The sequence below is a fragment of the Equus przewalskii genome, chromosome 13 (genome assembly GCF_037783145.1).
Source record: "Equus przewalskii isolate Varuska chromosome 13, EquPr2, whole genome shotgun sequence".
Taxonomy (NCBI): Eukaryota; Metazoa; Chordata; class Mammalia; order Perissodactyla; family Equidae; genus Equus; species Equus przewalskii.
The window spans coordinates 25,960,435-25,982,401 of NC_091843.1; the positions used below are offsets into that span (position 1 = coordinate 25,960,435).

At 49.4% G+C, this 21,967-nt stretch overlaps 1 protein-coding gene and 2 long non-coding RNA genes across 7 annotated transcripts in view; all 3 read left to right on the forward strand.

The window, feature by feature from the left end:
* Positions 1-1,962: 1,962 nt before the first annotated feature.
* Positions 1,963-8,132, forward strand: LOC139075070 (uncharacterized). The gene is made up of 2 exons (XR_011525107.1): positions 1,963-2,348; positions 5,858-8,132. It is a non-coding gene; the product is annotated as an uncharacterized lncRNA (long non-coding RNA).
* Positions 8,133-13,837: 5,705 nt separating this feature from the next.
* CCDC69 (coiled-coil domain containing 69) overlaps positions 13,838-21,967 on the forward strand; it is a 49,833-nt gene continuing 41,703 nt past the window's right edge. For 4 of the 5 annotated variants that reach the window (XR_011525473.1, XM_070570409.1, XM_070570408.1 and 1 more), the window contains exon 1: positions 13,959-14,193. Coding sequence is in view for 4 of the 5 variants with exons in the window: in XM_070570409.1 (XP_070426510.1) it covers positions 14,146-14,193 (48 nt within the window). In the remaining variant the exon portion in view is untranslated. Of the gene's footprint in view, positions 14,194-21,967 lie in introns of all 5 variants that reach the window. The other variant, XM_008517261.2, reaches the window with a different exon arrangement.
* On the forward strand, positions 16,253-20,561 carry LOC139075264 (uncharacterized). The gene is made up of 2 exons (XR_011525474.1): positions 16,253-16,508; positions 20,347-20,561. It is a non-coding gene; the product is annotated as an uncharacterized lncRNA (long non-coding RNA).

Sequence of the window (21,967 nt, forward strand, 5' to 3'; positions counted from 1 at the left end):
ACCACCTGGTCTCTGTGCAGTTTCAACCCCAAACTTAGTCCTGACGAACAAATGACACAAATAGAATATATTGGAGTATATGAGGAAGCCATTTGGTTTAAAACTAATTTGGTCTGAACTTGTTTTTCCGGAAAGGCCTGATGTGGCCTGTTGAGCGTGCATTGTACATCTGCTTTAAACATTTACAACATTCCAAAGCCAAGAATGATGCCCTTAAAGACAGGGACGTTGCCTCCCCCATATCAGCATTTCTTTGAGGATAGGGATTTCTTCCCCAAAACTAAGTGACAAATAAAAATGGCAAGTAATAGGATATATTGGAATATATGAGGAAGCCATTTGGTGTAAACCTAATTCGGCCTGACCTTGTCTTTCCAAAAGGGCCTGACCGAGGCCGTTGAGCATGCATTGTATATCTGCTTTAGAGATTCCCTACGGCAAGAGCAAAGGCCCTTGAGATAAAAGTGCAACTTCTCTCCCCCTCCCAACGTTGGCATCTCCTTAAAGATTAAGCATCTTTCTTTAGGCTGGGAACCGATTGCAGCGATTGCAGCGCTCATCTGTGACGGCCCAGCCTGAGGCAACACACCTGCCACCCCGCAGCATTCACTGAGACAGCAGACCTATCTGCCGTTTCCATCAATCGCTGTGCTGACAGAGCAGCCTCGTGACTATTGTAAAAGGGACATTTCAATCATATGTGAAACATACTCTTTGAGGGCATATAACCACCCTGTATACCCCCACTTCTTTGGAGTGCTCTGTTCCTTTGTGGAAAGACTCTCCCGGGTTATAATCCTAAGATTTAAGCTCAGAATAAACTCACCCAAATTTTCATTTATAGATTGGTTATGGATTATTTTCATCGACATAAGGATTGATTACTGACCGGCTTTAACTCATCTTGTGACCACTGACCTGCTGACCACTGACCCGCTGTGCCTGCTAAGCATCTCATGAGTAAAAGAGAGATTCCTGTCAAATGTGATGGATGCTCTTTGTTGCAAAATGGTACATAAGCACTCTGTACACCCCACCTCTCTGGAGAGCTTCCTTCCTGGGTGGAAAGGTTCTCATGGGCTACAGTCCTCAAATCGGGTCATAACAAACTTACCTCAATTCTGATTTATAGATTTATTATGGATTATTTGCACTGACAGTCTGGACACTTGGTTTTAAATCTTGGCTGTTCTTGTTACTAAGGCATAATTTTCAAAAAGAAGGTAAATCATAACTCTTGTACAGATATAAAATGAACACACATTAGAGGTTTTATTTAACTTCCTCAAGGAGAGATCCTGTGAGATGTTACAACCAGTGCAAAGGGTAGTTCAAAGAATGAACCCATTTACAGATCAGGACTGTTGAGACCAATGTGCAAATGGAGGCAACGCTGGCCTTGTCCATAAGTGGGGGAGGAAGTCAGTTTAACCTGCAGAGGACAAAAATTTACGTGTCTAGAGGCAAAGATTATTTCCCACTGTTATGAGCCACCTACAACTTCAAAGGCAAAGGCAATGAAAGGCACAGAGCCCCCATAAAATCAGCAGCAGATATGTAAAAGGGTATGCTCTAGAGAGTGAATTTTTCTGCAAATGGTAATGGCATTTCTGACTTTAGGCAATGCCTTTACCCTCGCTGGGCCTCAGTTTCCCGATTTGTAAGAAGGTAAGGTCAAAACTAGGTGATTTCTCAGTTCCCTTTCAATTTGGAAAGTCTGTGTGTATACATATAAAATTGGAAGAAACACTAGAAGTTACTTCAATGCCCTCTATGATTAGGCCATTTTAGAGAGAAAGAAACTGAAGCCCAGAAAGGGACAGAAATTGCCTCGCCCACGGCCACTCAGCAGTGGTGGGATGAGGATGCAGATTTCTAGTCTCCCAGCTCAGGGCCACACCTCTGGGCAGAACTGCAGAGCTAACAGCACAACCCCTTTCTCACCTTACCTATCTGAAACCTGAGAGCAGCTGTAGGCCTGCCAGTGCTGGAGAGCAGGGGCTGGACTGGTCGGACAGGCCAGGCCGGGCTGGGGAAGGCGCCTGGGGAGCAGCCTCCCCAGCCAGCCTCAGTCTGAGGGCCCAGGGTGGGAGGACCTCACACAAGTTTGCATCGCTTTGATTCCCAAAGATTTTCATCTCACTAGAGCCTTCGCCAAGAGCTGTGATTCTCAATGCTGCCACACACTGGAATCCCCTGGAGAGCTTGAAATCAGTCACCTAGGAGCGCATGCCCAGCCTGCACCCCAGGGTGGGACCTGGGCATCAGCATTTGTAAAAGTCCCCCAGAGGATTCCAAGGTGCCGCCAACGCCGAGAGCCACTGGTCTAAAGCAGCTTTCACCTAATGGTAATGTGCATGCAAAATACCTGGGATCTCGTTAAAATGCAGATTATGATTCAGCAGGCCTGGGGTGGAGCCCAAGAATTTGCATTTCTAATAAGCTGCCCCTGAGGCAAACGCTGTGGGTCTGAGAACCACAGTTAGAGTAGCCAAGGTTCGCACTAGACTGAGTTTCTCCACCATGGAGTGGCAGTGGTGGGATACAGATGGAGTCACCTGTGTTTACTGAAACAGAGCAGGAAGCACAAAGCCTCAGCTGTTCGCAGGTTCTCGCTAGACACCTCATCACCCTACTGCCTTGGTGGGATGGATTCTTGATGTCTGAGGGCCAGTCCGACGCAGCATCTTTTGATTCTGTGAAGTGTCTAGCTCCAATGAGCTGCCCCAGAGGAGCCCGGGGAATCCAAGCAGGTTGACCAGAAGCCTGTTCTTTGAACAGCTCTGCTCTACCTTTGCTGCTGTAGGGGAAGTGGGAGAATTCCCTCCCGTTCCCTTAAGGTTCTTACGTCTGGTCAAATAATTAAAAAGGCAGGTTAGCAGGAGAAAATCAAACAAAATTTAAGAACATGTATCCATGGGAGAAACTCAGGAAAAACAGAGCAGCTCAGCCGTCTGCCGAGGCTGCCTGTTTAAATATCTTCGGCTACAGACAAGGAGGATGTCGGGGCTAGTGATTTGGGAGTTCAGAGGGGAGGAAGAGAATTTACACAGAGATGGAAATGAAAATGTTTGTCAAACAGTTTTTGCTGGGCCAAAAAATCAGTTTATTGGTGTCTTTCTATCGCACCTATTTTCCATTATACTATAGCTATCATATGGTCTGAGCTCCTTCCTGGAACAGGCCTCTGTGTTAAATCCTTTTAGACAGTTTGGGGTGGGAGGAGGTCGAATGTTCTTCCTGAGACTCTTGAGCCTTTATGGTCTTCTGCTCGAAAGAATCCACATACCAGAGTGGTGCATCTTCGGGCGGTCTGCCCTGAGCCCCATCACTACTCTCCTCCTTCCTTCTTCCTCCCTCGCTCCTCTGCTGGTCCCCAAAGTGGCTCTCAAGGATTGAGTTTAACAGACCCTGTCCGTTTCTGCCAGTAATTTTCCAAACAAGGACAATTCCACGAACTTCTTGGGAGGCCCAGGCAATGCCTAAAAGAACCTTAAGCGTCTGATGACTCCTAATGGAGGCAGGGTTGAGGGTGAAGGTATGAGAATCCTGTCCCTTCTTAGGCTTGGGACCTGGACCCTGGGACAGATGCTAGCAATGCACTGGCACCAGATTTCAGCCAGGTAGCACCACCGTCATTATCCCTTCACCAGGCCCTTTACAGTTTCCAAAGCATTCTATTAGCTGTCTCATTTATTCATTCAACAAACATTTGCTGGGCAGAGCAATGCCAGTGTCCCAGGCCCTGGGATGCAAAAGTGAATCGGCCTGCACTCAACAGTACTCACTGCAATCGCTCCAGGAGCCGCGCACAGCGTTGCTTGCAGGGCTGGGCGGAAACGTGAGCGTGGGTGTCGGCGGCCACCTGTTGTACACTCATCCCGCCGGCAGGGGGCGACCGCTATCCAATCCGGGCTCCTTGCTGCCAGACACACAGGCCTGGTGTGGACAGATCTGATTTTTCAGGAGAAGCTGGAAATCTTATGCGAATTCTTCAAATCGTTAAGGATAGGCAGATAATCGACTCTGAGTGAGCTCAAAATGAGTCTGCAGGACAGATGTACCCTAAAGAACCCCGGTGAGCAAACTTTGACGTTTGACCCTAGAGTATGGGATCCTGACTTCATTCAAAAAAGCCAGAGCTTTACATCATTATTCTAACGCCCGCATTCTACTTGTGGGGAAAGAGGGACTTGCCCAAGTTTGTTAGGGCAGAGCCAAGAGTGGGACCCAGACATCCTGACTTCTGCTCCAAGTCTTCTTGCAGTAGGAAGCATTCCCCCGGAACCCTGGGGTCCCCAGTGAGATACCGTTCTACAGCTCCGGGGAGGGCGTGCTCCGGAGAGCTGGTCCTGCCAAGGGGAGTCCTGACAGGGCTGGGGAGGTCGCCAAAGCCCAAGGGCAGGAGGGGGAGCCGGAGTTTATTTTTAGCTGCCTAGAATGTGCCTCTACGCCTTATTTAGACATCAGGCGACAGGGTGAGCTGGAGGCAGCAGGGGCGGGGGAGGAGATAGCCCCCTCCCCCTCCCCCTCCCAGGCTCCTCTTACAAGGCCCTTCCCTGCCTGCCCCCTTATCATCCTTTCTGGGGGCTCCGGGGCCCCCTGCTAAATAGCAGCCCTTGCTTGCGTGGGCGATGTCCTGCTCCAGGCTGGCTCGCTTTCTCCTCCACCTCCGCCCCTCTCTCCCCATTCCGCACAGTCCCACAGAGAAATAGAACTCTAGAGCCTTTGAATGTTTTCTTTTCACCTTCTGGGGTCGCAGATCTCTTTGAAAAACTGAAGTCATTTATCATGGTGGCTTAGAGCTCGGGTTGGGCAGTCTGATAGAGCTGGGTTCAAATCCAGCGTATGACCCTATGCAAATCCTTCCATTCCCCAAAACTGAGCTTCCTCTTTAGCACAGGGGAAATAGTAACCCATCCAAATGCCTCATGGTTCCTGCAGATTAAATGTGATGAAATATGCGAAGACCTTAGCATATCCAATAAATCCTCAGTAAATGATAGCGATGGTGATGAAAGCTATAGACCCTTTACCCAGAAAAGCGTTGAACCACCTGTACACACACAATGGTGAAAAGCAATTTCAGGAGACTCATGGAACCTCTGAAGCCCTCTGATCCCAACCCAACTAATTCACCCACTCATTTATTGTTCAACAAATCTTTGCTACAGCTTACTTACTCCATGCCCGCACTGGGTACAGTGTGGGTGGCAGATGTGAGGCCAGAGACAGGAATGTATGTGAATTATCCGGGGTCAAAATGCAAATCAATAGCAAACCAAGGATCGACATGAAAGTCTTTCTCTTTTTTTAAGAAAAACAGCTTTATTGAGGTATAATTGATATACAAAATCTGCACATCTTTAATGTATATGAGTGGCTGAGTTTGGACATATGCATACACCCGTGAAACCATCACCGCAATCAGGTAATAGACATATTCATCGCTTCCAAACGTTTCTTTGTGCTTCTTTGTTTTTTGTTTTAGTTTTTTGTTTGTTTGTTTTTGCGGTGAGAACACAACATGAGATCCACTCTCTCAACAAATTTTTAAGTGCACAATAAAATATTGTTAACTATAGGCATTACGTTGTACGCCAGATCTCCAGAAGCACCCTTCTAGTCTCTGCTTCTACGAGTGACTATTTTAGATACCTCATGTAAGGGAAATCATGCAGTATTTGTCCTTCTGTGACTGGCTTATTTCACTTAGCATAATGTCCTCAAGCATCCATGTTGTCACACGTGGCAGAATTTCCTTCCTTCTAAAGGCTGAATAATATTCCATTGCATGTAGACACTACATTTTCTTTATCTATTTGTCTCTCAGTGGACATTTGGGTTGTTTCCTCAGCTTGGCCGTTGTGAATAATGCTGCAGTGACCATGGGAGCGCAGATATCTCTTCAAGATCCTGATTTCAACTCTTGGATATATACCCACAAGTGGGATTGCTGGATCTTATGGCAGTTCTATTTTTAATTTTTTGAGGAACCTCCAAATTGTTTTCCATAGCGACTGTACCATTTTACACTCCCACCAACAGCGCACCAGAATGAAAGTCTCTTGGATGCCAATCTTGACTCCTTAAAGGAATGACGTCTGTCTCTGAAAAGGGACCACAATGAAGATCCCTCCCCGTCGCAGTCAACACGGATGCAGGCATCCATTCCCTCAGGACCCCTCCTCCCACAGATCCGTGCTTGCTTTCTCCAACATGCCTGACCAATGTTAACCTCTGCTTGCACACCACCCCTGACGGGGCACTCACTTCCTGTCAAGCTAGATCCCTGAACCCTTGACCAGCTGGAAGATCCTCCTTGCTCCCAAGGAGCTGGACCCCACATCCCTGGCCCCTCTACCCACTCCTCCTGGTTTTCCAAGACAGCTCAGAAGACTGATCATCTTCTTCAAGCGCCCCACATCCAAAAGTGTCTTGAGGAAGGAAGAGGGGAGAAGGGGGGAAACTGGAGATTTGCCCTTCTGCCAGCCTTGCCCAGCTTCCGAGCCCTGCCTGAACTCAGCCTCCCCCAGCGATCCAGGTCCTGGAGGCTCCCTGCCTCAGCAGCTGCTTCTTTAAGAAGCGCCAGGAGGGGGGGGGCCGGTCCTCGCTACTGTCCTTGGATCCTGTCCAGGGCCCTGATTTAAAAGGTATTGCAAGGTTTTTAAAAAACAAACATGTGTTGTAACCCAAGGCCCTGGTAACCACAACACTGCCGGCTGCTAGCTGCCGCCTCCCAGGCTGAGAGGAGAGGAAGCTGCTCTCCGCCTACCCCGCAGCACCCCACACTCTGCAACGCGCCGCGCCGTACTTACCCTATTATATCAGGCTGGGAGCTCAGCGAGGGCAGGGCCTGGGCTGCACCTGGGGGCTGCAGGCCTTCTGGACTGAAGTGCTTTTTGGACCCACACCAGTTCTCTCATGAACCATTCCAGTAGATAGTTGATGGCTCTAAGACCACGCTTTCTGTCCACTCCACCTGAGCCCCAGAGTGACCATGCATACACCAATCTGATGGGGCCACCCTCACTGCCTACAGGATAAAGTAAAATCATCTTGACTGGGCTTTCAAGGCTTCCCCCTTCTACCTGTGTCTCCCTCACTCCCTGTATTCGCCCAGCACTCCGGCCACACTGAGCCACTGAGCCCCCTGGAAAACCTGCACAGCGCTGGGCATGAATGTTCTTCCCCATTTTCTTTCTTTTTAATTTTAATTTTTGTACATTTATGTGTTACAAAATGATCACCACAATAAGGTCAGTTAGCACATTCATCCCCTCACAGAGATACAGTTCCCCACTGTCTTGACAAGAAGAAGTCTACGGAGCCCAGCTGGGCCATCACATCCTGGGTGAAGCCTGCCCCACCCTGCCTTCTCCCAGACAGAACTTGGTACTCCTTTTGCTTCCATGGTATTTTTCCATATCCCTTGTTATATCATTTGTCTAACTAGATGAGAGGCAATGTAACCTCCTGCAAATATTTTGTTTAGCTTGCATGATAGTTTGTGCTGTGTGTGTGTGTGTGTGTGTGCGCGCGCGCGAAAGAGAGAGAGAGAGAGAGAGATTTTACATTACAAAGACAAAACAGAGGGCCAGCCCAGCGGCAGAGTGGTTAAGTTGGTGCGCTCTGCTTCAGCGGCCTGGGGTTCGCTGGTTTGGATCTTGGGCGCAGACCTATGCACCACATATCAAGCCATGCTGTGGCAGACGTCCCACGTATAAAATAGAGGATGATGGGCACAGATGTTAGCTCAAGGCTAATCTTCCTCAAAAAAAAAAAAAAAAGCAAAACAAAATAAAACATTTCTAGTTTCTTGTGAAAAATTGGAAGGTCAGGCCAGTCTGGGCCTTCATTTCCTTCTAACACCATCCAGCGCAGCATGACCACCCGAGCTCCTTTCCGATGGGCATATGGTACCCACTTTGTAACCCCCTCCCTCATGCTGGCCCTCTCCACACTTATGCACCTACCCAACCCTGTAGACATTTAGGTTCTAAGCCTTGGATTCGATCACCCATTTACAAATATTCCATTTCCTTATCCCCGTAAACTATTTAGATGTTCCAGAAATTCAATATGTTGGCAAAGAATTGAATCAGGTCAATAAAAACTATAAATGTCACAAATTCCTTTGCCAAATCACAGGTTCCAATTTTTGACTTGGGAAACACAGTCCCTGTCCTCACCACCCTCCGACTCTGATTCCGGTTAGTGTCATGTGGGTAAGACGCTCCCATTGGAGTGGAACAAGGAAGGTGGCATCAAGGCCTGGAAACACCGGGTTTTCCAGAAGGGAGGGGTTAGGGCAGTTATCTGTTGGAAGATTGCTTAAATTGTGATTACATAGCAGGTGACATAGGTGGAAAAATATTCACTTTTCAAATCAAAGAATGAGGCGGGCTGCTGGAAACTGGGCTCCCCACTGAATAAGGATCTACAGTAAATATGTTTGGAACTGAATGGAGTTGAGAACACGATGTTGGGTGGGAGCATGCAGAAGGTGCAAACGGTCATCTGAGAAGGAATATGAGGGGGGCATGCAGGGGAGGACAGGTAGATTACTGACTGAGTTGCAGCCAGACAGGGGAATATCCATCTCTGATCTGGGCCTGGAAAGCCCCCAGCTAGTATTGGAGTCCTGCTCATTTGATTATATCTAAATTAACAAGCTGGTCATCAGAGGAGTCATCCAGAAGGACTCACCCTTAGTCCCTAGGTGTGAGGTGGCTTAAGGCCCACAGAAGAGCCTCCTGTGTGTCACATGGAGGGCACAGGTAAGGGCAGCCTAGACACTAGACACCCAGCCCAGCCAAAGATGACTCAAATATGGAAAATGGGGTTCACCTGTAGACTCACTGAGCCCTGGACCCCACTCTGTCCCTCATCCCTGTGCCCTTTAAAAGAAAAATGGCTGTCAGACATGAGCTCAAACATAACGACACGTCAGAACTACCTGGAGCACTTGTAAAACAGATTCCTAGGCCTATACCCAGCGTTTCTGATGCAGCTGGTCTGGGGTGGGGTTCAACTGTTTGCATTTCTAACAGTTTCCCAAGAGATGCTGATGCTGCCGATTCCTGGACCACATTTTGAGAACCACTGATGTAAAGAAACGGTTATTTCTGTTCCTTACTAGTAGCCTCTAGACCCTGGAGCCCACTTAACAAGGTGATGGGAATTTTCCCTGGAGAAAATCCCTAGGTGATGCCCTGTGCCCCTTCTAGTCTGCATTACCATAGAAGCTCCTTGAGGACCTCATCTGAACGTCACTGAACAGAGGAAGCACCCACCAGTGATTATTGACACGAATCGGCTCTTGGTAAAGAAAGTGGTAAGGCAAATCTTGCCACCTCTCCCAAGGCAGCCCCAAAGCACAAACCACCGGCCTCCTGAGAAAATAGGCAGGAATGGCTTCTTGCTAATTAGCATCACTCAGACTCAGTTCTCCTTTCCAAGGACCTCCTCATTAATTCAATTCAACACAACTCAAAATAAATAATGTAATAATTTGATTCCTTCATGAGATGACCCACCCCAACCATTGGAACAATAAGGCTCAAACTTGAGTGTGCAAATTCCTCAGACTCAGTGCTCCCAGGCCGCATTCATAGATGGGAAGAGGAGAGACGGCTCCAGATGATTCTGAAGGAAATGAGCCTGCCCATTCCTGGAGAAACACTCCAGTAGGAGCCTAAGGACTCAACGATTTTCCGTTGCCTTTCATTTCCTTCCCTTACATATATTCCAGGAGGAAGCTGTCAAAACTCACATTTCCATTAAGAGTCTGGCAAATCCAGGGTACTTGTCTCAGCAGAGCCTCGTTCCCCCCTCCAGGACTGAAGCTGGGGTACACATAGTGTCTCCAGAAGTAAATTATTCTAATTAAATTCAATAGAACAAACCTTAATGAGTGACCTCTGAATTGGTTAGAGATTGCATTCTGCTACTAGTGGCAGAATCTCCGTGACAGTGGCTTAAACAAATCTGTTATTTCTTCTATTACATGAAAAAATTAGCAAGTAGTTGGTCAAGGCTGGTAAGGGGTTCAATAATTCATCAGAGATCAAGGCTTCTTCCATTTTTTGCTCAGGGTAATAAAATGGCTGCTGGAATTCAGCTATCATGCCTGTACTGCAGGCAGGAAAAGTGGGGGCAAGGAAGCGGGGAGCCCTGCTCCCAGCTGAGTCATTTCCCTATTGAAAGTTTTCCTGGAAGTCTCAACCAGTGTTCCCCCTTACATATCACCGGCCGCCCCTGGATGCAAGGGAAGCTGGGGAGCTAGCCTGGGAGCCCGGCACGCTGTGGGCCCAGGGAACGTCAGGATTCTGTAACTAAAGAAGAGGGAAGGATGGAAGTTGAGTAAGGTGACAGGAAGTCTCTCCCACAACCTACTAAGTATCGGGTGGGGTGAGGAGGGAGGAAACAGAGGTGTGTAACCCTTAGTCCCTTAGGGAGGACACACAGCACACAAACAAGTGTAACTCAGAGGACAGCTGCCGTGTGTGGAACAAGCGTTGCAAGGCTTTTGGAAGGAGAGGGCACTGGAGCTGCTTCTTGACGTACAGGTAGAATGACAACCCACAGAGACGGATTGTAGAGAAAGCCACTCTGGGCAGACAACATATGTTTGGGGAACAATTGTTTTAGCGACCACCAAGTTGAGAGGTTCCTAGCCTGGGATCCACACACAGACCCACAGCGTGGGCTACAGGGAGAGCCTGAAATTCTGTGCAAAACCTTTGATGTATGGGCATATTGTACTTTTCTCGTGAAAGATGTTCAGGGTGATCTGCATCTCATTCTTTCCAAGCTTTCCCAAAGAGCCCACCCCATCCTCCACTTCTGTCCCTTTACACACAACCTAGCCACCACCACTAATTCCTCACTCCCCAACCTCCACATTCTACCCTGACTTGACTCATGCTGTTCCTCCCTCTTGTAATTACTCCTCCCTACTTCTCCCCTTCCACCTAGATACGGAAAGATAGGTAGTGATTTCCCCATCACTGGAAGTATTCAAATATAGACTGCACAAACACTTAGAAGGGAAATTAGAAAAGAGATTTGTCTCGGTTGTGAGCAACAGAAGCCAAGCATCAGATCCCATCCCAACCTGAGATCCTAGGATTCACTCAGGCATGAATGTCCTTTGGCTTTAGTATTCCTCCAGGAAGTCCTCCTTCCCCACGCCAGCCCCCTGGTCTCTTATCTCCTTTTAATGCTAATACTTTCTGCAGGAATACACAACTTGACATTAGCTTTATGACCTGTTTTGTATTGTTTCCCATCTTTTCCTACGCATAGGTCTAATGTCACAAAAACAGATTATAACTAAGTTAAGGACAAGAACTGAGTCTTATTTTCTTGTGCCTTTACTATGCCTTGCCCGTAGGGTGACCAACCATCCCAGTATCCCTAAGACAGGAGTTTCCTGGGACATGGGACTTTCAGTGCCAAAAGTGGGGAGATGCTGAGCAAACCCAGATGAGTTAGTCACCCTACTTGCCCAAGAAATGGGCACATCATAGTACCTGCTTGTTGATTGCTGACTATGACAGACATTTCTGCTGTTCAGCAGTATTTCTGGTTCTCCTCTCCTTCTGAGCACACATTGCACTTCCGCATCCCCTTGAAGTTGGGCATGACTGTTTGACCTGCTTTGGCCAATAAAATGTGAGTGGCCTTAATGTGTATCACTTCTGAGTGGAAGCATTTAAGACCCCAGGCGCCATTCTCAGTACACTCTCTTCTCTTGCCCTGGCAAACCCTGAAGCAATGGTGTTGAGATAGCTGCCCCACAGGATGGTGTAGGATGTCTCTGGGAAGCAGATCCCCCTGCCTCCCCATGCTGGACATATAGTGTGAGCAAAATTTAGCTTCACTCACGGTCCGTCCCTGAGATTGTTATGTTTTCATTACTGCAGCAAAATCCAACCTAACCTGACTGGTACGTCAGCCACCAAAAGTCTCACTAGCAACTTATTCAAACTCAAGTTACTAAAGCAAGAAAACTCTTCAGAATTTTTTCTCAGGCAGGAACTTCAAATCACGTAACTAAAAACTCAGTTGTATGCAAGTGGGAAATCTGAGCATGGCCTCCCAGGAAGCTCAAAGAAGCTGGAGGCAAGAATTCCCGAGAACAGAGGCTCCGGGAACAGAATATGCCTTCCTGGCTCCTACCCACCAGCCCAAGTTATTGATTTCAATTGTTGACATTAAAGCTCGAGATCAGTCTTAGAAAGTCCAACTCTTTAATACTCAGATGGGAAACTGTCCAAAAGCGGAAACAGCTGGTTCAGGATCGCACAGGGCCTTACTGAGCATGATCTCCCCACACATTTTTGGCCATTTTTGCCCTTTACGTTGCTTTTCTACCTAGTTAATTCACAGTCGTTGTGCATTTCTTTGAGATTTCACATACTTACCCATGACTTGGTGGTAAAAAAACTAGTCTCTTGCATGGGTTTAAAAACATATTTTTTTAAAAAAAAAACTTTTTCTTATAACAATAGTAATTTTCTTATTATAATAGTAATAAGTGTATGCTTATTTTTTTAAATATAAGAAAATGAAGAATAGTTTTAAATATCCAAAATCTCACCCATCCAGCAGTAATCACTATTGATACCTTTTTTTAAATAAGAATGAATGTGTTACATTTTGTAAAATTTTAAAAATTCATCCTCACCAGTATTTTTACTGGTTACAGGAGATTGTATTTTTGTAGATGTATCACAATTTATTTAACCAAGTTCCTTTTCTTTGATATTTATGTTGTTTTGGTGTTTTGCTTGTTTTAAAATCATGAGCACTGTTTCGATAAACACTGTTAATTTAAGTGGACATTCTTTCCTCGTTACCTGTTTAGCACATCCTACAGCAGTGGTTCTCAAACTTTAGCATGGGCCAGAATCCCCTGGAGGACTTGGGAAATGTTAGATTCCCGAGCCCCATCCGCAGAGTTCAGGATCTGTAGGTCCAGGTGGGGTCTGAGAATTTGCACTTCCAACAGAGTTCTCCCATGGTGATGCTGACGCTACTGATTTGGGGACCACACTTTGTGAACCACTATCCTATATTATTCTTCCTTCCAAGAACCTCATCTAACCCGTGTCCTTAGTTTCCTTTCTCAGAACCTGCAGCTACTGGTCTCACACTCTGTGGTCTCATTTCCTTCCCCATTCATGCCTGTGAGTGCCTTTCATCGACATACCTTTCCAAGTGTTTCTGGGCCTTGTATAATTTCTTAACAGACACACAGAGACGCACTCACACGGATTTTCAAAGTTAGGTGTCTTTTTCCTGCACTGCCAACCCCAGAAACCTCAGCTAGTAACAAAGCGAGGGTAAATAAAAGTTCCTTTTCCCAGACACTGATATTTTGTGTCCTTTATCCCCACTGCATCTGCCTGTCTGCCTCACAAGATTGTTGTGACAGGTAACGTCTCTCCAAGATGGACAGAGTAGAATATTACAGATGCTTGTGAGCTGGAAAGAGCTGTTGACCCAGAAGTGGGAAGGCATTGCCGTTAAACTTAGTGTTGTCATGTATTGGTCGGAAAGTGGGTTGCAGCTTAGGTTCTGAGTTAGAACTGGATCTTATCTGGGCTCTCTTGCTTACGAGCTACGTGAACTTAGGCAAATCACTTCGGATCTTTGAGCCTCAACTTACTCACCTGCAAAATACAGGAAATAATACCTTTGTTGCAAGGAAATGGCAAGAAATAAAAATAATGTATGCAAAGTAGCCAGGACAGGAATAGTTCTCACTAAACGGTAGCTGTTTTGTTTACTAAATTATTGCTTTAATTTTTTTTTTCCTGGCCTTTTCGCTGCTGAAGGCCCTGAAAAGCATCTTTTCTGCCCTGGCCGGAGGTTCCTCTCCTTTGCAAAGCTTCTGGTCACCTGCCTCGGGCGGCGGCGCCGAGCCCCGCGGGCTTCGCGGAGGCCCTGCTCTTCGGGTATTTACGGCGCGCGGCCGCCCGCTCGCTCCGGCTCTAGGCTGCGCTTCCAGGTTCAGTTTCAGGGGCTCGCCGGCAGCCCCGGCTGGCGCGCGCGCAGCGAGCGGCGGGCCGGGACGGCAGGGTCCTCTGGGGGCCCCGGAGTTGGGAGGCGGCGTCCGGGAGCCCCCGGAGGAGGATGGGCTGCGGACACAGCAGGCTGAGCTGCTGCAAACCCCCCAAAAAGGTAAAGGGCGCCGGCGGAGAAGTTTGCCTTCGGAGGGGATGGGGAGTGCCGAACCGCTCCACCATAGGGGACCCTCGGCGCCCTGGGCTTCCAGCAGTCGGCCCGGTGTGCCGGGCGGAGAACAGCGAGAGGCTGGTGGGGAGAGCTCGGCCGGGCAGCGCTCTTTCCCCTGGCCCCGGGCTGAGTGGCGCTGGGCAGCCGAGTTTACAAACACGGGCCCGGGAAGGGTAGCTAATTCCGGCTGCCAGTGGCGAAATGTCTAGTGCCTGTGGCAGGTGCCCTTTTCCTTCGGTCTGGGGCTGCTTGCTGTGTGGCCAGGGACAAGTGACTTGACCTCTCTGGCTTTCGCACCGTTCAGAGGCAGATAATCTCTAGGGCCGCTACTCGCAGAGTGGTCCAGGGATTTACAGCATCGGCATGGTCTGGGACCTGTTAGAAATGCAGAATCTCAGGCTCTGCTAAAATAGAACCTGCCTTTTAACGAGATGCCCGGGTGGTTACAAAACGTGTTAAAGTTTGAGAAGCGCCGGTCTAGAGCCTCTTCAGGCCCGAGAGCCGGTGCATGTGGGCTGTCCTGGGGGTAGGTGGGAGGGGCCGACGAGGGAGGAGATCTGCAGCCTTCTGCTGCTCTTCCCGCCCTTCCTGTCCCTCCCTCAAGGGGCCTGGAGCTGGGTTAGGGCCCAGGGGACTGCTCTCTGCTCAGGTTTCTTGCAGTGGGACCAGCTGCCCCTTGGGGTCTGACAAGCCCAGAAGGTCAGAGCCTGGAGCCAGAGGACAACCTCCTCAGGGGACAACCTGAGGCCCAGAGTGGGAAGGGAGGACCCTGGAGACTGTTTTTTCTACTTTTGCCTGCCCTCCAGTCAGGCCGGAATAGGTGGTACCATAAACTTGATGATCAGTCCCCTGGAGACCCTGAGAGACCCCAAACGGTGACAATATTTAGTAGTTTTTCACTGAACTTGAATCTCTCTCTGCTTCCGCTTTGCTTGTGCTGCCTGTGGGAATTCACTACTGTCCCCACCCTGGATGATTCTATTCCCCACCCTGTGCCTAGTCCAGCGGGATGAGTTTTGGTCCCAAGTACAATGTCTCCCCTGCTTTCCTTGTTTCTCCTTTATTCTCACTTCAGAAAACCTCACCAAGCCCTGACCCCTCATGTCTTCCTGGCTCCACAGGGAAACTGAGGCTGACTTCCATCAGCAGAATCAGAGGGTTGGCTGACAGGGAGGACGGGGCCATCAACCTGAGCCTGGCCTGTGACTTGGAATGGAGCTGTTGACAGGGGGACATCCATCCTGGGTTTAAGTGCTGGCTCTGCCGCAAACACGCTGTGTGACCCCCAGCAAGCCCTTACGACTCTCTGGGCCCCAGTTTCTCCCTCTGTGTGGAGAGGGAGGGAGATGAGCAGGACGATGTCTAAGGGTCCGAGAATCTGTGTTCTCTGACCTGAGTCAACCTCTCAGTCTGCAAAGTGGGCCAAGGGTGAGTTCCATCTGCGCAGAGGCAGGAGGAGACTGGAGGAGGAGCCCTGTTCCAGGCCTGACCCTTCCACAGGCTGGAAGAGGAGACCACAGTGAGCGTGGGTTCCCTTGCCTCCTGGCCCTTCGGAGAGCCTTAGAAGCTGTCCCCGTCTGTCCGTGGCACAGCATGAACTGGACCCCCTGTCCCAAGCTGTGAAGGGCAAGTAAAGTCGGCACAGACGATCCAACTGGGAAAGGGCTTGGGTACCACCTGGGCTGATGTGCCCAATGTACAGATGTACAGATGGGAGGTTAAGGCCTGGAGAAGGGAAAGGTCATGACTGATGTCACAGAGCAACTTAGAGCTGAAGCCGGGTATCCAGTCCCCTAATCTGGTGTTCTTTGTCTTCACCCCTGCTCTGTGCTTCCACCGGCTTCTTGTTGATTCCAAAGCTCTTTGGCATTAAAGCCTTTACCCTGTTGCCTCAGAGCAGCCTGGCATGTCTTCCCTGCCCCAGCACTGCCAGGCCCCTGCCCCTGCGTGGCAGGAGTTACAAGCTGGTTTTGTTTAAAGTTCATGCCTGTTTCCATCCCTCCAGGCTGGGCTCCTGGCCAATGTCTCATCCAGGTGCCAACCCCTGGAGGGCCTGAGCTACCGAGCCCATCCCCAACAGGCTGGGGGAGTGGGGGACTCGAAGGATGGGATGCACAAAAACGAGCTCAGACTGGAGAGGGTCAGGTCACGACAACAATGACTCACCCTGAGTGACGGTTAACAGGGTACTTTCACATCCTGCTGACCTCACAAGAGCCCTGGAAGCTAGGCTGAGCTGCTGAACCTTCCCCACTTTGCAGGTGAGGAGACTGAGGTTCATGGGGGAGTGACGTGTCCAAAGTCAGAGGGCCGGTTGGTGGTATGCACAGCTGAGCCTGGTTTTCTGCCCTCCCCATCCAGGGCTCACGGCCTCTGGCAGAGCACAGAGCAGGTGCCGTGTAAATATCGGAGGGAGTGAATGAGGGCCGAATGAAAGCCAGGCTGGGGGTTAGCCCAGGGTGCAACGGGAGAGCCTCCTCCAGCTTTAAACGACCGGGAAAGTCTTCGTGGATGGGGGGTGGGCATGCCTTGGTCAAGTGGGGAGGGTTTGGTGGGAGTTACCCAGTCGGGGCTGAGAGAACGGCCTGAGCAGAGGCTGAGCCAGAGAACGTGCAGTGTGAGGGGCTCATTGTGGAGAGTGGAGGCCGCAAGGAACGAGGCCGGAGCTTTCAGTGCGGACCACCCTACTGGGGACAGGGGCTTGACCACTGGGACTTCTCAAGTGCCCTCCAGGTTCAAGGACCTGAGGGTTTGCTGAATTCTGTGGTCTACAGTGCCTGGTGGCCTTAGCTGACCAGCTGTTCTAGACCCTACTGAGAGGCCCCACCTGGGCTAAGTTTTGGGACAAGTTGATATCCTGGTGAATGAATGAGTGGGGATCCCTAGCAGGCTGGGTGTGGGTACTGAGGAACCATCTGCATTGTGTGGTCCTTCCTAAACCCTTTCTGGCAGAGACCATGGCTGATGTGGCCACGCCCCATGGGAGGACTTGGGAGAAGGCTGGACAGAGAGTATAGGGGCCCAGAGACCAGCCTTCCAAAGACCAGTAGGAGTCACATGGGACTACGCAAGGGCCTTCAATCCCCGGCTGGTTACCTGCCCTCTCTGGGCAGTGGTGGGCAGGGCCACCCAGTGCCTCATGTTCATTGTGCACACGTGCCTGGTATGATGTCTGAAGTCCCCAGTCCCCAGGACTTCAGCTCTGACCACAGCGCCACAGCCCTGAGCAGGGCGTCAGAGAACCTGGCTCCGCACTGCTCCCAAAGCTGGGCCTCAGGCGGCAGGTTCCCTCTGGGTCAGTCTTTCAGCAGCCCTTCAGGAGCGCTTCCAGGTAGCTGGGCAGGTGAGAGAGAGGGAGAGATGCAGAAGTGAGTGCCATGGGAGAGCCTGGCATGGGCATAAATAGAACAAAACCATAGACACAATGGCAGGGGTTTAGCCCTGGGCTCACGTATTCACTTATTCACTCAGCACACAGGCTAGGTGCTGCTTCATTCTGGCTCCAGCACAGATCCATTAAGTGACTGTGGAAGGGACTTGGCTTCTTTGTGCCTCAGTTTCCTCATCTGTAAGATAGGCATGATTAACTCCTGGGTCATCAGGTTGTTCTAAAGATTAATTGAAAGAATGCGTGCAGTAGAGTCCCTGATACGCTGACCGGCAAGTGGTATGCCCGTGATCAGAGGGAATGTGAGCAATGTCATAAGGGAGACATGGTTATACTTTAGGACTTCATCGCCTGGATTGTACCCGAGGAAAGCTATGTGGGAAACGCAGGGACATTAATGTCCTTGGTAAGCTGTTGGGGTTAGAGCAATGAAGCCTGGAGCCAGGCCATTGCCTTCTAACCTCTGAAGTGTTGTCAAGGGCATGGGGAGCAGCCTTGTTCTCCCTTGTTCCAGAAGACAGAATTGTGGCCAGTGAGGGGAAGCTAAAACGAGCCAGGTTCTACTTCTCATGAGGAAGAATGGTAGTGAGTTCCCCATCTCTGGAGGAGTTCAAGCAGAGATCAGATGACATTTTGGCAAGAATAGAAAAGGGGATGCAAGCCTAGGACTAAGAAATATTTGGGATTCCACTTGAGAAATCTAATTATTCTGATCATTACAATGTTTGAGGCAAAATTTCAAAATTTGGAAAAATATGAAGAAATGTAAACATCGCTTTTAATCCCACCATTAAGAACCTCTGTGTACATTTCAGTGTTATTCTTTCTGCTATTTTTACTACATATATATTATACGTGAGTGTGAGCATTTTTACACAATTGGGACCATTTTAAATGGTTATATTCTAGTTACTTAATATTTTGCTCAGGCCATTCTCCCATGCTAAGTAGTTCATGGAAACATGATTTTTTTAATGGCCCCCTACTGTTGGGTGGGTCCCATGGCTTATTTATCCAGACTGGGCACTGGTTGTTTACATTCCCCACCCCTGACCTCATCATTCACGAGCATCCTTGTGTCTTCAGCCTAAGCCGGGGAGAGTATGGCTTTGAGTTCCGAGGGGAGCGGAGGGGAAATCAGGACAAATCAGGGCAAAGCTGACCTTTTCTCTTGGTTTGCCGAGGGTGGGGCAGCAGGGAGCAGGAGAGGAAGCTGCCTTCCCAGGCACAGAGCCCTCTGCCCCAAGCATCCTGGGGACGTGGTGTGTATGTGGCCCCTGAGCTCGTGGCTTTTGCCCAACCCAGAAAATAATGCTTTCCCAGAATCATCCCAGCTAAAGTCAATACAGACTTCCATACCTATGTGCTCTGGCAACTTTGTGAGGGTGAGTCAGATTTCTTTTATAAAAGGACATTTGTGCCTTGTGACCTAAAATCCATTAGAAAAATCCCTATAATCCTTGCCTCGGAGACACAACCTTTGGGAACACATTTTCCAAACGTGTACAAGTTTTCAAGTCTGTCCTTTTCCTTTGTCACTGAATTCCCAGGCAGCTTGCATTGCTCTCCCAAAAGCCTGATTTGTCCCCAGCCACCTGAGGACTTCCATCTTTGCCTCAATCGGGGGTTGAGTTTGGGGCCCATACTTCACATCAGCACTTGTGGGGGTTTTGGTTGTAAAAAGGACAGAAAAGGTAAAACTTCAAATTAGTTGCCCAGAAGCAGGCTGCTATCTAAATGAAGATGGTGACGCTCCTGGTAGGCGGGACTGCCACCTGACGTCTTAGTGTTCATAGATGAGCTCGTAAACAAAAGTCTGAAATCTGCCTGGAAAGGGAGCTCTAAAGGGTCTCAGTATAACATTCATAGACATTTATGTTCAAAAAATAAACTTGGGAACAATAGGGACTCCCCGCCGTAAAAGGAAGAGTCTGACGGATGGCCCGAGTTCTGGTCTGGCATCTCGGGTGCGCTTGGGTTTCCATCCTCAGGGCCTGCACTTCATCCTCTCCGTGTCCTCCGCCCTCAGAGCACTGAGCCGTTCCAGATGACCCGGGGAGAGGGTGAGAAGGGGAGCAGGACCAGCACGGGAGGGGGCGGGGAAGGGGGACACTCCTGTGACCCCACTGTGGGCGGAGAGGAGAGAAAACCCATCCATCTTTAGTACAGATAGATCTGAGTCCATCCATTACCCGAAGACAAGCCATCCTGCGTCTCTCGCCAGGTGCATTTGAATCCCTAAAAATCGTTTATCTTGTGTCACTTTATTTTCAACCTGAAACTTCCAGAACATCTAGGCCAAATGCCTTACAATACCTAAAACACCCATCCCACATCCATGCTTTCCTCCAGGTACGTGATGCACAAATGACCTACTTCCGGTCCTTCTCCCCCAGCGGTGGAGTGCTTCCACTGCGTGTACCGTGAAGCTTGTGGACCTCCTCACCATTTCTCCACTGCCCCATGCAACCCACCTCCTGCCCTCTCCTTAAGGAAATAACCCTGACATCAGAAAAGTTGCTACTGTACTGGGTTAAAACGTGCCCACTGCCCAAACTCATGTACCCCCAGAATCTATGAATGCAGACCTTATTTGAAATAGGGTTTGCAGACGTAATCCAGTTAAGATGAGGTCATACTGGATTAGGGTGGGCCCTAATCCAATGACTAGGGTCCTTATAAGAATAGGGAAATTTGGACACCATACACAGGGAGAAGGATGAGCGATGGGACAGAAGCAGAGATTGGAAGGGTGCATCTACCGGCCACGGAACGCCAAAGACTGCTGGCAACACCAGAAGCTAGGAGAGAGGGACGAAACAGCTCCTCCCTCAGAAGCTCCAGAAGGAACCAAACTAGCTGCTAACTTGATTTTGGACTTCTAGCCTCCAGAACTGTGACAGAATAAATTTCTGTTTTAAGTCACCGGCTTTGTGGTGATTTGTTACAGCAGCCCTAGGAAACTTATGCATTGTAAGGTTAATTACTCCTCACCTTACCACCAGTCAGAATGGGCAGCCAGAACCCATCTCTCCCCTTTGGACCAGGGCTCCGCGGAAGGATGGGGAGCATTGCAGACAGGAGGTGCTTAGACGAGGTCTGAATGCTTACAGACACCAGATGCAGCATCTGCAGGGGAGAGAGCTCTGCCCTGGGGGTCAAGGATCGGTCCCACTCCTGCCTCTTCACCCACCTGCTGCCTGATCTCAAATAGGTGGCTCTCTTCCTGTGCCTTGGTTTCCCCATCTGTAAAATTACTGCCCTGGCTGCTTTTAGGTTCCAAGAGAGGTTATTTCTTCTTGTCGTTGTTGTTAATTTCTTTGTACCCAAGTAAAACTTGAATACAGTATTGTTTAAAAAATTCTAAGAATTCAGGTAAAACTAAAGCTACCCCTCCTTAACCACTGTTTTAGTTCTTTCTCTAGAGATGACAACTGCCATCACTTTGTGCTTTTCTGGGTACTTTTTTCTGTGTGTTTACGTACAGATAGAAATAGTTTGTTTTGCATGTTCCACCAAATGCCTTTCCATCTTTGTATGTAAAGATCTACTTTGTTCTTTTAAACGTATGAGTGTTGTATAGTATTATGCACCTCGGTGTATCGAGTCAGTCCCCCGTCGTGGACATGAGGCAAGTGTCCAGTGTTTCTCTGCTAGGAATGATCCCGCCCTGAGCATCCTGTAGGTGCCCGTTGTCCCACTCACGGGTGCTTCTCTCTGCTCGCAGTACAATTGCAGGGGGTGGAGCATGCTGCATGTAACCTGGGAGCTGGTGGCCGAGCTCTCTGTCATCCCCTGCTTCCAGGCAATCCTGCCCCCCCTTTTCTGTCTCCCTTGCAGGGCTGCTCCAGAACATAGGGTGGAGTGAAGGGCTCAGCACCCCCACCTAGACCCTCCCGACCAAGGGCCCCTCCTCTTGCGTCCTCCAGAGAAGCCCTCTTCATGCAGGGGCTGACAGCTGAGTGTGTCAAACCACCTGTCCTGCTCTGCCTAGAGCAAACGAGCATGACAGGATTGATGGAGGATGGGCTATCAAGATGACCTCACGCTGCCTCTTCTTCCACATGCACAGCATGTCAAAACCAGAAGTGCTCTGACGTATCCCATTGCCCAACTCCATGCTATAGAGAAGAAGAAACAGACGTCTAGAGAGGGGAAGGTGCACCCCCAACGTCACACAGCAAGCAAGTAGCAAGCCAGGGTCTCGACGCTGGACTCCTATTGGAGAGTTTGCCTTTGGGTTGGGGGAACAGGTAGATATCTGGCAGTGTGTCTGTGCCCTCAGCCTGTCTCTTCCCCAACCCCGGCCACTGACACCATTTTCTGTCCTGC